The 14,182-nt window shown below is 37.7% G+C and overlaps 1 protein-coding gene across 1 annotated transcript in view; it reads right to left on the bottom strand.

The window, feature by feature from the left end:
- The window catches only part of SLC38A6 (solute carrier family 38, member 6), a gene marked incomplete at its 5' end in the record, with an annotated part of 38,280 nt that extends 24,395 nt beyond the window's left edge, over positions 1–13,885 (bottom strand). Inside the window, 4 exons of the mRNA XM_010086376.1 lie at positions 5,529–5,568; positions 8,598–8,650; positions 12,930–13,003; positions 13,764–13,885. Coding sequence (XP_010084678.1) covers positions 5,529–5,568; positions 8,598–8,650; positions 12,930–13,003; positions 13,764–13,885 — 289 coding nt within the window. The remainder of the gene's footprint in view (positions 1–5,528; positions 5,569–8,597; positions 8,651–12,929; positions 13,004–13,763) is intronic.
- Between the last annotated feature and the right edge of the window lie 297 nt (positions 13,886–14,182).

Here is a 14,182-nt window from a genome sequence, read left to right as displayed (position 1 = left end):
TATTGTACTCTGATTACAAAAAGAAGGATATTCCCACCCACCCCCTCATTCTCAAAAAAAAAAAGTTCCATTTAAATTTGAGACAAATTTTGTAAATACTTTTAAAACTAAATTTCAGAATGGATGAACTCTGGGGAAAAACAAGATAATTTGCAAAACAAAAAAAATCTCCAATTAACTTGATAAGACAAGGTAGTTCTATTTCCAGGGGCTTTTTTTTAAATCCATGCAAAGCATTTGTAAATACTGACACACAGAGAACACACGTACACAAGCAAATTGAAGTTAAATATTTCAGCATTCACCTCAAAAAAAACAAAACAAAACAAAAAAAAAACCACAACAAAAAAACCAGGGTGTGTGAAGGAATAAATCAGAAGGCTGGAGGTACCCGAGGTTCCCAGCAGCTCTCCCAGGAGGTGGCCCAGAGCATGTGAGGCCGGGCGAGGCCAGCAGATGGGGGTGCGAGAGCGCGGCAGCGGCTGGGCTGAGCTGAGCTGGGCTGAGTGGGGCCGAGCTGAGCTGAGCCGAGCCGAGCCAGACTGGACTGGGCTCAGCGGGGCTGAGCCGAGATGAGCAGGACTGGACTGGGCTGGGCTCAACAGAGCACGGCCACTCTGCTCGCCATCGCCGCCTGGCCTCGCCATCCACCTGCACATTCTCACCGTTATTTAAATATATGATTTTTTTTTCCAGTGTTTACACCTCTTGATTTACTTCGGGAAGCTTGAAAAATATGAACTATTAAATGTAAATACAAATTTAGCATGTATTCCATTCATAGCAGGTTTTCTGTGTATTGTCCATCACATTGACTGCGTTAACACACCATAAAATCCAGATACAGAAATGAATCTCCCATCAGAACTAATCCTGTAACTTCTATTTGCTGCCTATGGCACTCATGCAGAGCTGAGGATGAAAATAGTGCTCCAGGGATACGGAACAATCTTTTTTCCCTCATTACTTATTCTTACAGAGAAGGAAAACGCGTACCTTTGAGGACATATTAACTGCAGAAAATTGGAACAAAATCCACAGCACCAGTTACAGAAATTGCACTTAATTAAACTGTATTTATACTAGAAAGCAAATAATTCTTTGTAAAATTAAGACAGCTGTCTGGAAAGCTGAGTCCCAAAGAGTGGCTGCAATGATCGTCTGGGTACGAGCCAGGAGAGGCTGGTTACTCATTCTGATCCTCAACACCAGAATTCCCCTGTGCATCTCAGCCCATCGAAAGAAATTGAAAAAAAAATAAAGCCTGTTGCAAAAAATCCTCACACAGACCACCTATGCTACATGGCTGCACTGCAGGTCCGACTGTTGTGCTTAATCCCACTGCTAATAAATTTTAAATAATTAAACTCATGTTCTCGGCAGTTTCAATTTCTGTGTCCGTGTATCACAGCTACCAGGCGCTGGGGGCCGGCCGTATCTCCCCCCAGCAGTGACCTTCAGCCGATACCAGCTCGCAGCCCAGAGAAGCATGCTGTAAAACTCCCCGCATGCTTCCAGCTAGACCTCAACGCTGAAGATTTGTTAGTGTTGGCAACGGACTGAGAGCTGCTCTTGTGCAATACTTTATTGTGTTTGTCTCCATTTTTCCACCAGCCTTGCTAAAATAATTCCTTCTCTAGCTTCATTACATATGCTTTAAGATTCCTACTGATTTTCTCTCAGACACACAGCTGTCGACTGTCCTCCTTTCCAGTCATATCCACAGAGAGGACAATTCCAGGAAGAGAAATTCTCTTCTTCCTTCCCCCGTTCGGAAAGCATGTAGGAAGCTCGCAGCACTTCCCTGGCAGGCGAGGGGGAAGGGCTGCATGACGCCGAGCCGCGGCTTTGGCCCACTGTGCCTCATCCATCACTTCCTAGAAGCACAAGGCTATTAAAACAATAGCGGGGACTCCGGCCAACTCCAGTCGCTCCTGGGAAGGATTACATAAAGAGCCAGCAGAGCCATGGAACTCCGCGTTTTCCATAGCTGCCTCCCTCGCTCCTTCTGCGCCTCCAAGCGCAGAACTTCCCCAAGGGCCCTCTCTCATCTTAGCGGGAGCATGACAAGGTCTGAAATCCTTCATTATCTTCTTCTGCATGGCAGGCAAGATATGGAGGTGTGGCAGACCACTCCACTGAAAGATGTGGGGTGAAGGCAGACGGTCAGGAAGAGTGGATGAACAAAGTCACGGCCAGGTAGCCGGCAATTTGACAGTTTCCTTTTGAGCGTCCACTGTGCAACGCCATGGACACACTAACCGGCTCTGTCAAGAACAAGGCAGTTCCCACGTAACTAATCACGAGTTATTTGGATTAAAGTGCTGCTGGATTGGGCCAAAATACTGCCAACGTTATGGAATAGAGCAATACGAAACTGAGGAGCTCTGGCTATCCCATTCAACCTTTGGCTTTCACGGAATTAACAAATACCTACACTGCAAGAACAAGTACATACTGACAGAAGGAGAGCTAGGCAATCGCTCGAAGCTAAGAATGTCTTTATGTTCCATAAAGTCTGTAAGTCACAGTCTTCAAGATGACCTTAGTTTCCATTTGGATATTGCAAAGTTAATGCATTATCCTGATGCACCCTTAGTTGATCCTTGGTACTTAAATGGATTTTGGTATTTTATGTGTTACTTGGATTAACGTAATACAAAATTTTCCAAGAACAATTAAAAATCTGCTGGAAAGTTGAAGACTCATATTAGAGACACTAAAATGCTAAAATTCCAAGCAACGTACTTTAAATCAATTTCTTTCAACATTTTAAATTCCAAATTTGACCAAGCAGTGCTCTCCTGTAGCTGTACAAAAAATCTTTTTTTTTTTTTTTTTTGTTGTTCCTTTGGGTATCCTGCTAGCAGAAAAATCAACTCCGCTATCTACACAAATCTATAAGTGTATGCAATTAGGATGTCAAAGTCAAATTTGCACCTTAAACTTTCTTTTTAAAAAAGGAAGATGACAAATTGGAAAGCATAACTACATTAAAATGATTACTAAAAGCTCTCTCCACCACAAATGAATGTAAATCACTTCTGCACTGAAATTATTTTTAGAAGTGATCAGACCAAGCTTTAAAAAAGCCCAGACTAGACACTGATAGTGACAATAACCCTAGCAAAGTTGTTTATTTTAATCACAAACCATCATTCATTATCTCATGCTCTCCAATCACTTTTGAAACAAGATACAGCATGATGCAACGTACCAACACCTGATGATGGAAGTAACAGAAAACAATTTTATTTTTAGCCTTACTCTAAAATTAAAGATGTTGACAGAGTCTGGATGTCTGCCCAACAAATGGACAGGAAAACAAAAAGAGGGGAACACCTACCAAAGGGCACTAGGGGGAAAGGGTAAGTTTTACCCTTAATTCCACCATGGCTCGATTCAGAGCAAACACCACCACACAGTATCACCACTCCCATTTGAAATCTGCAGAAAGACAAGAAAGTTTCCTTTCTTTCTATGCATTTCTTCAAGAGTCAAGGCTCAGTGAGAGGCAAGGAAAACTCTCCATCCCCTTTTTTTTTTTTTTTTTTTTTAAAACCCTTTAGCCTGCAGTATCGTCACCTCCAAAGATGATTCCTGACACAGTGCTGCTCTGCTGACTTGGACTGTAGCATCCCAGGGCTCCGCCAAAGGCAGTTGTTAAGGAGAGAAATAACGCAGCTTGGAGCTCTGTTCCCAAACAGAAATCTAAATACTGCACAGAAGCTGCGACACCTCCTTGCAATGACAGCACAATACATCTTCTGTATGGGAGAAGGTGCCAAGGAGGCCCCACTTACAGCCCGTGTTTCCCTTCCTCCCAGTCTGGGGCATGGCTGGGTACTTCTAACACTAACTGATTCACAGAAGGAAAGTCAGCTTTCTCTTTTCAGTGCATTTGAAACTACATGATCTTTGCAAGCAAATGTACCAGATGCATGAACTGCTACTGTTCTCTTACATGAAAGATACGGCCCTCGGAACCAGAAGAACCAAAACAGAGTTTTGAAAGCTTCCATCAAAATGAGGTCTCTAAAAAAATTTGAAAGAAGAGTTTCAACTTGCAAAAACCTACTCTTTGACTAGTTAAATGGAAAACCACTGGCTGGCAAACTTGTTGGAAGAGAAGGCTACCGCAGAAGATAGAATAAATAGTTTTATAACATCCTACATGCAACAGTTCGGGGCTCTAGAGTTACTGAGCTCAATTTTATTAAAAATTGCACAGAAGGTTATGAACTGCTGTGAAGAAAAAATAAGAGTCATGTTTCCTTCGACCACAGAGTCTTGTACACGATCCCAGAGTCTCCAGAACCTGTCCTGTGTATCCCTGCTTCTCTAGCACTGTTTATTTAGAGGTCCACGCAAACAGGAAAGGAAATTAAAACATTTGTTCATTGCCACAGAACATTCTCCAAAACCTGTATGAATAAATAATCCTTGATTGTGGAATTAATATGCTCACTCCTGCCTGAAATTAACACTTGGGGTTTTACAGCCATTTCAAATTGGGCAGCTTTTATTAGTGGAGCTTTTAGTATAAGAAAATATTCCAATTTTATCATAAAAGCAGTTACTTGGTCTAGTTCTAGGTCTCTACACAGTGACAAAAAACACCAATCACTGAATTGTCTGGACTTGACAGGTAATCCTAAAAGGAAAGAACAGCGCTGGAATGCTGTTTCCTTCTGTCAGTGTATGAGTAGGAGATGGAAAGAAGGGAGCTTTCACATAATTCCCTCATCCACAAAAAAATATCCAAAACATTTACAGCCAAAAAAAATCAAAATTGTTCTGTCAAACACTGTCTACTTTCAGACAATTAATTTCTAAGGGCACTACTACTAACTGTCAAGTATGTGACCATACCTGAGTAAGAGTTTAAATGCTTAGGTGATTTTTTTAATACAAAGACAGCTAGTGTTATTTTATTATGTCATGCACCGAGGAAGACAAAATAAGAATAATGTAACTGGACAACCCAGCATATGACAACATAGATTATCAGCCCACATGATGAAAGTCAGCAAACTAAACAACCTTCCCAAAAAACCGAGGTATTAAACTAACAAAAGAAAAGCTACCATTAATAAAGAACATATGAAACTTCATGGCTAAGTAAACATTCAGTTCTTACACAAATCACTACAATGCATAAGCAAGTTCCAACAGCAAAACCCAAAACATATGATGCGATAAAATGTAGCTACCAGATGCAAATATATGGAACAGCAGAGAGGAGATTATGCTTCCAATTAGCCATGCCAGCTACGATAGATGTGCTCCACATCCTCTGATGCAGTATCAGGCACGCAGTCCAACCCCCCAAAAGTCCCCATCTACCCAAAGACTACAGCACTTCCACTTAGCATGATCGCATAAGGCTTTTCTTTAAGTTTTCTGTCCTTTTTATCAGTGTCTTAAGAATGCTTTCATTTAATTATTGCCTTTAGTGTTTGTGCAGCTTTGCAGACTGTAGAGGTTTTACTCCACTCAGTTAATTTTGAGCCTATGAAGTTTCTTACCTCCAATATTCTGGATAATTATTGTAGTTGCAACAAGGACCTATTAAAAAAAATTGAAAGGGTAAGGATAACTAAAATCATATGTCTATGGCAGTCATAAAACACACATGTATTATCTTAAACTGGCCAGATGTAGAAGCGATAACTAGTACTGAAAGGAAAGGCATCTTCTCCTTGGTGAAGAGTTTTAACACATGGAAACCAACACAATCTAAAATAAATATAAAAGCAAAAAATTTCCCTGAAAATGCCACATTTTCATTCTGAGATGACAAAACAAGAGAAGTGATAGAGTGAAGCCTGTTCTGCACAAATGAGGTTTTTAAATCACTGAAAACATATAAGTGCATCCAAATTGACATCAGGCAAGTACAACTGAAAACAACCGTTCACCTCTGGAAAGACAATCAGCACAGATTTGTACAAGCTCCTCCTCCACTCCAAAAACCTGAATATTTTTAACTGTCATGAATGCCATTATTCATTCAAACTAGTAAACTAGATAGACTCTTCTTTAGCATTTGTGATTATTCATACTGGACCGACATGGAAGCAGAAATGATCCCAGGCTGTTAAAATATTTGTCTGAATCCAAAGAATTAACTTCCAACTGAAAAAACCCTTGAAGTCCCTCAAGTTTTCCCAGTGTTTTCAGCTCAGTTCTAAAATAGTACGATTATCTAGTATAGTTTTTCTTTCTACCCGCTGCTCTTCTCCATATAGCAGGAGATGTTTCTACATGAACGCTACCATTAAGTCAACTTGGAAAAAATTAAGCTACAGCTATCAAATTTGTACTTTTGAATAAAATCCAAAAGCAGAGTTGCCATTTTTTCACTTGATCAGCTAGAAAATCATATCAGATTTTAAACTGATTCAAAGTCAGTTCAAAAGCCACCAGGGAAAGGGGAAAAAAAAAATGATATCTTGGAAGTTGTCATAGATGGAAACAAATACTTCATGCCTTTGGAAAGTGAGAATCAGCTATCTTCCAACAGCAGAAAAAGCTCCATTCTCACAAATCTCAGAGAAATATTTTTGACTGGAAATCACCATAAGGTTGAATAACTGCTCTACTTCAAGAGCAATTAACCAGTAGATTACTGTTAACCCAAGATGCTGTTCAAGCAAGGTCCTACAGCAGCTTGTCTGCATGATTAGTGAATGACTTGGGTGAGGGAAGAGTAAATACTACTTAAAAAAAAAAAAAAAAAGGACAAAAAAGGCCACCTGCACCAGATTAAGGTCAGGTGAACTCAGGAAGAGGATCAGAATTCAGAACAGTTGTGGTAAACTAGAAAAGTCTAAAAATCAACAAGATCAGTTAAAAGCAATGCATCCAGAAAGGAGACCTGAAATACATGATGTAGAGTTATTAGATTGCAAACAGAGAAAATAGTCCAAAACAACACAATGAGTAGCATGAAGCTCGCACAGAAAGAGTAAATGTTGGTTTGGGATGTAGTATTGGCTATGTTCTATTTAAAATATAGATAATAATTATATTTCTTGTCACCATCAAGTTCTCAGCCACCTTACTGAGTTCTGTTTTACCCGCAGGTTTTAAGAAAAGTGTATAAATATCAAGGATATTTCATGAGAGAAAGATAAGTGTTCCAGAAAACATCAGTTCATCAGGAAAGCTTGGTGAACTTTGGTTTAATTATTTAATCAAAACAACAGCTTCCCAACACAGAAATATTCCAGTGCTCTCCATGCACACTGAAAATAAAAGATGAGATTATTTTTAACACTAATTATTTAAACTGAAAATATGAAAACATATATTAGGGAGAATAAAGAAATTACTGATGTTGACTACATAATGAAGCTGTGAAATCTCCTTCATTTGAACTTTGAATAAACAGACCAGACAAACATCTGCCAAGAATGGTCTATGTATGTTTAGCCCTGCTTTAGACCAAAGGCAGCCAAAGTCACATTTTAATATCTCCTTAAACTCTACATTTCTGTGATTTCTGCATCTAACGGCTTGTGGTTAATGCATACAGAACAGCTGCAGTGAAAAATAACTTTATTTTATACCTTGCTAATATAAAGGTTTGTTATCTCTTGAGGTTGATCACATCTTAACTTTCATCAATAAATACTGATCCTCACAGAGTACAATCATATCTGCTTATTAATGCTAATGGAAGTCTTATAAACACCTAATAGCTCAGATTTAATCTCAGTTACATTAAAGCAGAAGAAACCAGACTCTAGTCTGTTAAACAGAACTAATTATTTAAAAAATTTACATTGTTTCAGTAAACCACTAAAATCTAACTTCTGTGTGGTAAAATCTGCTCTTAGTATCAAGTAACTGAAACACAGAGCATAGAAGTCATAATATTCAATGTGCAGTATTCACTAGTGGGGTTTCCTGTGCACCCAGTGTTACTGGATTGTCTATCAGGAAAAACAGATTCAGCACACACTGCTAACAAGGCACAGCTTACATGTCGGTTACTCTTATATTAAAATGGTTAATTCGGCGGTGGTTTGTTCTGGGGTTTTTTAATCACGAAATAAAATAACAAGTGAGAAACATTCATCTGAAGAATCTATTAAACAAAAGAAAAAAACTAACATGCATTAAACGTACTCTTATTTGTTCTTATTGGGAAAACTACATGAAAGGGAAACACTTATCTTAGATCTCTATTAAATGCTAGAAGCCTAAGAGTAAATCACTTGCCTGTCTCTTTACAGCAGAGGTACGATGGGACTGTTACAAACCTGAAACTGAGTGCTGACCCAACCCAACAACAATGCCAGTGGGCATATATTTGTACGTACAACTAAAAAATGAACACGCCGACAGGAAAGCAGCACAAAATCTTGTATTTAAGGAATGTCTGTTTTATAGTTAAAGTTTGGACCTCCACAGACCGGACGCACTAACTGAAAAATTAGCTATTAGGATGCAACAGATTTTTCAGTATAGAAGGACATCATTAATTATACCACACATTTCATTTATAGCTCTTTGCTATGCAAAAAGCAGCTGTATATCAGAAGCATGAGACCAAAAAGAAAAATACACAGGGAAAAATAAATACTTACCTTTCCAGTTGATCCAAATGCAAACAGGCCAAGGTCTTCGTAAGAAGTCACAGCTATCAGTAAAGAAAAAAAAGCTAAAATGTTTCTAACTGCAAAATCACTCGAAAGCTCTAACTTTGCCTTTTTTCCCTTTTTAAATTAACATAATTCAGGACAGAACTAAAAGAGTATTTTATACTATTTTTTTATTTATAAAATAAGTTTTATATACACTTGTACTCCTGCTACAAAATACAGCTATATTCACAGACTCTACAGAAACAAAATTTAATACTAAAAATAGTAATACTAAAAAAATAATAATACACTAATGGCAAATTGCCTCTCCAAGATTTTTGCAAGTGATACTGTAGATGAAGAATTCTGAAAATAGATGAACAATTAGATATAAGCTATTCCCATATTTTATTTGTTAAAGGGTACACCTTTTTATTTTAAATAAAGACAACAACAGAGGACCCATTTTCATCTTTCTACAAATATAAACATCAATCACCATCTTGCCAACTTTTAAAAACTCAGCACTATTTATTTCCAAGAGAGCTGAAGGTAAACACCTTCCTTGGTTGAAAACTATTATTAAAAAAAAAACAGAAAACAGAACAAAACAAAACACACCAAAGCAAAAACAAAACAATAATCCTGCCCTTACCTGCACCTGACTTACACAATCACATTAAAATAGCCTGCAGTTTCCTGTATGCTTTTGTTGAGTTTTAGCTGAAGCTTACTTCTAATATTGCTGCTAACTCAAACCAATCCCTTCTCAGAAAGAAGGAAGTCATATTAAAGTCTTTCATTGTTGCTCTGTATTTCATTATTAGAAACTCAAGGGATATCAAAAAGATGAAAGTTTTCTGAGAAATACCACTCACTTTCTCGGTATATAATAAAACAGTCCACAGTTGTAAATGCCTCAAAGGGTAAAATGAAATCTCAAAACCCACATAATTTTATTATCATAACACTTCCTTTCCCTTCCTTGGTTCTGCTTAGTACGTTACTGCTTCTCCTCCTGTCACATCTTAATTTAAGGCCCAGCCCTGCAATTTGAGCTGCTGGGAGCAGACCTTCACACCTGAGTGAAATCACACCAAAGTAAATGAAACAAGACATAGGAGACACGGGGGGTTCACAGGGATCAGATGACAGGACTGGAGCCTCACACTGCCAACCACCCAAGCTTAGGCGTTTTCATTTCACTGAAGTTCTGCACACAATCAGATCCATACTCCAGAGGGAAAGAAAAAAAAAAAAAAACCCACAACCAAAACTTCATTAATTTCTCAATTTTCTCATGGGTGATGTTTCACATTCTGCTCTACTATTGACACCAATATGCTGTGACAAAATAAATGAAATGACAAAATTAAATGAGCCAGAGTCAGCTCTCAGCATAAACCCAGACTGATCTCCTACATCTGCCGTTACACTGATACAAGGTATATACAGATAGAATTAAACATGAAGTACGTCTTACTAGATTCTACCTTGTATTTTTCTTAGACTCATAAAGTTGTTGATCACAAAAAAAAAATAGCATTTTAGAAGGCCAGCTCCAATGGCATCAAAAAAACAGTAAAATGTTAAATGTATGGAGAGACTTGTTTTTACCACATGGGAACAAATACACAGCACACATGCACGAGGAGTTACCAACAAAATTTTCCACGCCATTACAAAACAGCATTACGAAACCTTAGAATATTTTCTATAGTAATTCTGGTTCTGTAATCAATTTAGTCCTGTGAACAGTGGGAAGCCCCAGTACTTAATCACATTACTTTTGTAATTTCATGAATATATGGAACAAAATATTAAGCACAGCTGATACAAAGAGAAACAAGTTCTGCGTGATCGGCTTGATTTCTGTTACGTTGTTAACACTAAATGGAAATTATCCATTTAAATGTAAAGTGAAATTGGCAAGTATAGGACAAGGAATACTCATGACTAATTCATAAAACAAAAAGAAAAAAAAAAAGCCACTAAACTTCAAAGTACCTCCCACTTACATTCCCAATTCCGCTGCTTTACAGAGTGAGCTTAGCCTGTGTCAGCCCAAACCAACACAGGTCACACTGAACCAACACCAGGAGAAAGCACTGACTAAACTAACCTAAATCTAACAGTTGACACTTAGCAATATTTTTTTGCTACGCCTTTTGGTCTACACAAATTATCTGACATTGTCAAAGTCTACATCAATGTAATTTAAAAATCAAAGACACTTCTTTATTTTTAAATACAACTCAAATGCCTGTGCTTAATAAATTCTGGTCTTTGATTAAAATTGAATTAATATTAGAGCTTCCTTTTCAGAAGGTATTTTATAGGTCAGCTCTTTTCTAGGATTATTTTCATTATTTAAATACCTAATGAGTAGTTTACAAAGGTTTTTCTTCTCCACCCTTTAAATTTTTCTAGCTCATTTTTTGAATTAAAGTACTAAAATTTATTTCCAATTCTGTGCCATGGATTAAGCTTAATACTGTAACCTTGTTCACAAATGAATGTAGGTTCTATAAAGAAAATTGATCAATTATCCGCTTTGGAAGCAAACACACACACAGATTTTACTTTGTCAAGGAGCAACAGGTCATATTTCTCACTTTTTAAAGACAAAGTTCCAAGGAAAAACTTGGAATGCCATCCAACATGAGATTATTTCAATAGTTTACAGGAATTATCATAAAATAATCTGAGAGAAATCTTATGGGGAAAAAAAATTAAAACACAGAAGGCCGTAAAATCCAGCAAATTTACTAGACACAGTTCCAGTGCTAGTATTATCATAAAATAATCTGAGAGAAATCTTATGGGGAAAAAAAATTAAAACACAGAAGGCCGTAAAATTTACTAGACACAGTTCTAGTGCTAGTATTATCTATCAACATTACATGCTAACTAATTATTAACTGTGAAGTGCTAGTTTCAGACAAGAGAAATACTTCGTCCTGTCATTTCAGTGGTATTCCTTGCTTTCAACTGTGGGTATTCAAAAAAATGCTTTCTTCAGGTGGAATGTTGCCTTTGGACAATAGCTGAGGAGTTAAGCCATTCTTGTATATTAGCTCTCTAAGTTCATAACATGGAAACTTTTCTTCCTTCAAAAAGCTTAAATCCTTAGTTTACCACTCTCCCAGTAGCTCTTTTTGCAAGGTTCTCTTTCATGATTATTTTACCAGGTAACAGCATAATACCACCTAGTGCCTACATAACACAGAACTTTCCAGCCTCAAATAAGAGGCAAAGATCACAAAAAATTATCTCAACTTCTCCCTTTTTTGCTTCTTATGTATCTTTCTAGCTACTTATTTCAGGTTCTGATTCCTTTCTAAAAAGCAAAGCTTCAAGAGGAGAAAAAAAATCACCAAAGACAGACTTAGTCCCAAATCATCAAGCAGCCAACAATATCAACCATAAAAGTAACCCTACCTCTGAAGAATATTTTTTAAGAATGTATGAAGTAGATCACTCAACAGGTGAAGACAGGAGCAGCAGATCTAAGAAGAATCAGGAAGCAATCATCTGAGAGACCAAAGCTAGCTACAGAAAACAAAACCAACAAGGAAAGAAACGGAAGCTTTCTCCTACCACCTCTGAAAAGAGAGCAAAAGAGATGAGACACAAACAGGTGACTGAAAGAGATGGAGACTTCCTGCTACAACGGGATCTTTGTGCACAAGAACTCAAGGAACTAGTCAGTTGTTTCAGTAACCATTAAAAGCAGCAAGAATTAAAGCGTTAGCAGAACAGATTGCAGAATCTACTGTTTGAATATTCTCAAAGCAGTGTAATTTCTAAGGACTGTAATGTGACTTCACATTCAGTATAAAAAATGCTGTAAATACCTGCACCTGTAAAGTGCCATAAGAATTACGATAATCCAATAGGATTACAAAAGCTAACAGGTATTCATTTCAAACCATTAAAAAAATATATATTACAAGTAGAAGAATCAAAAGTCCATTGAAAGCAACAGTACACACTGAAGTAGTGCAGTCCAGCCAGCACCAAAACAACTTTGCTACTAAAGTACAGGATCTATGTTTCCAGAAAGATGAGAGAGGCATTTTGAAAAAAAAAAATAAAACTGAAAATCTAGAAACCAGTTGGTTTGGCATTTACTTCTCATAAGAAGTTTCAAAATTGTATTTTTAAATGGCAAACAGTAATAATTAAAAATGTTAAATATGTTAACATCACTGAATCAGATGGAGCTATCTGTTAATATGCTGCTAATTATAATAATTATACTGGATCATGTCTTTGTGATATAGATGAGGAAGTATTTCAGAGATCACTGTCACATAAATCTGTTTCACTTACCAGTCTGAGTGCACATACTGAGCAGAAGAAATACAGAGTAAGAAGCAAGGCTGGCAACAATCAGCAACAAGATACTAAAAAAACACAAAATATTTATGATTAAAGCACTTTTAGAGTACAATGCACTTTCTATCTTTAGCAATGCTACTTTTGCAAGAAGTAAGCTACCACAAGACCAGATTTCCTCATTTTATGGCTTGTATCTGCTGACTATGGTTCATATGGTCACTGACTTTCCCAATACTTCCTAGGTTCCACTGCTTCTGATATTGTCCACCAAAGCACATCACATACTACACAGGGTAAAAACGCGATACGTGAGTTACAAAAAGGACATAAACATCAGAGTGTCTGTACACACACAAATGTATATCTTCTAATGAAGTCAATCTAACGCTTAGGAAATGGTGAAAGGGACAATTCTGGCGACTTTGTCCCTGTTATGCATAGATTAGTATGGACAACCAGCAGACATGCAAACAAAAGCACAAGCTGATGCACATTTTTCAGATATGCAGCCACCCTAGTCCAGAAGGCCCATCTCTGTAACTAAAGCAGATAGCAGCTTTAGAACATAAATATCAATTTAATAGGAGTAATGGCCAAGAAATTGCCACCATGTGGCAATTTAATGCAATTTCTGGGCAGTACTTATGTTAGGCCAGATTTGAATGACTAAACCAAAGAAGGAAGATCTTATTCAGCAATGCTGGAAAGCACAAGCTATTTATTTCTTGCTCAGTTTCTGCACACGACTCTTACTAATCAAGTTTTGTTCCATTTAAAACTATAAACCGAGTTTAAATTAAGTGCATAAAAAACCCGAAAACTTACCTAAACCCCATGACCCCTGTGTTGGCCATGGCATAGGACAAGCCAAGTATGCCACTTCCCATGATCGCATTCATTAAATTAAATACTGAGAAACCAAAGGAAGAGCCATAATTTGGAGGATTCTGTGAAAAGGGCAAAACAAAGTCCAGTTAGCGCAAGAGGTGCTTTAGTCTTTCGGAGAAAGAAACACAAGAGAAGGGGAAGACGGTCCACTTTTTCTTCCCTAATCTCAACCAGAAAAATCTCTTTTCTCATTCTAAGACCATGCAAACCCTAGAGCAACAGGATGCTGTCCCACAAGATGTCTACAGCCTTTGAGAACAGCGATGCCGGAGCACAGAAAGGGCTCAGCAAGCCTCATGCTCAAGGCTGTCCCTGCGTGCTCGCAACCCCGGCGAGGGGCCGAGCGGTGACAGCCC

The sequence above is a fragment of the Pterocles gutturalis genome, unplaced genomic scaffold (assembly GCF_000699245.1).
Source record: "Pterocles gutturalis isolate BGI_N339 unplaced genomic scaffold, ASM69924v1 scaffold2621, whole genome shotgun sequence".
Lineage (NCBI taxonomy): Eukaryota > Metazoa > Chordata > Aves > Pterocliformes > Pteroclidae > Pterocles > Pterocles gutturalis.
Note: the sequence above shows the minus strand (reverse complement) of the source record. Positions and strands in the feature narration are given on the sequence as shown.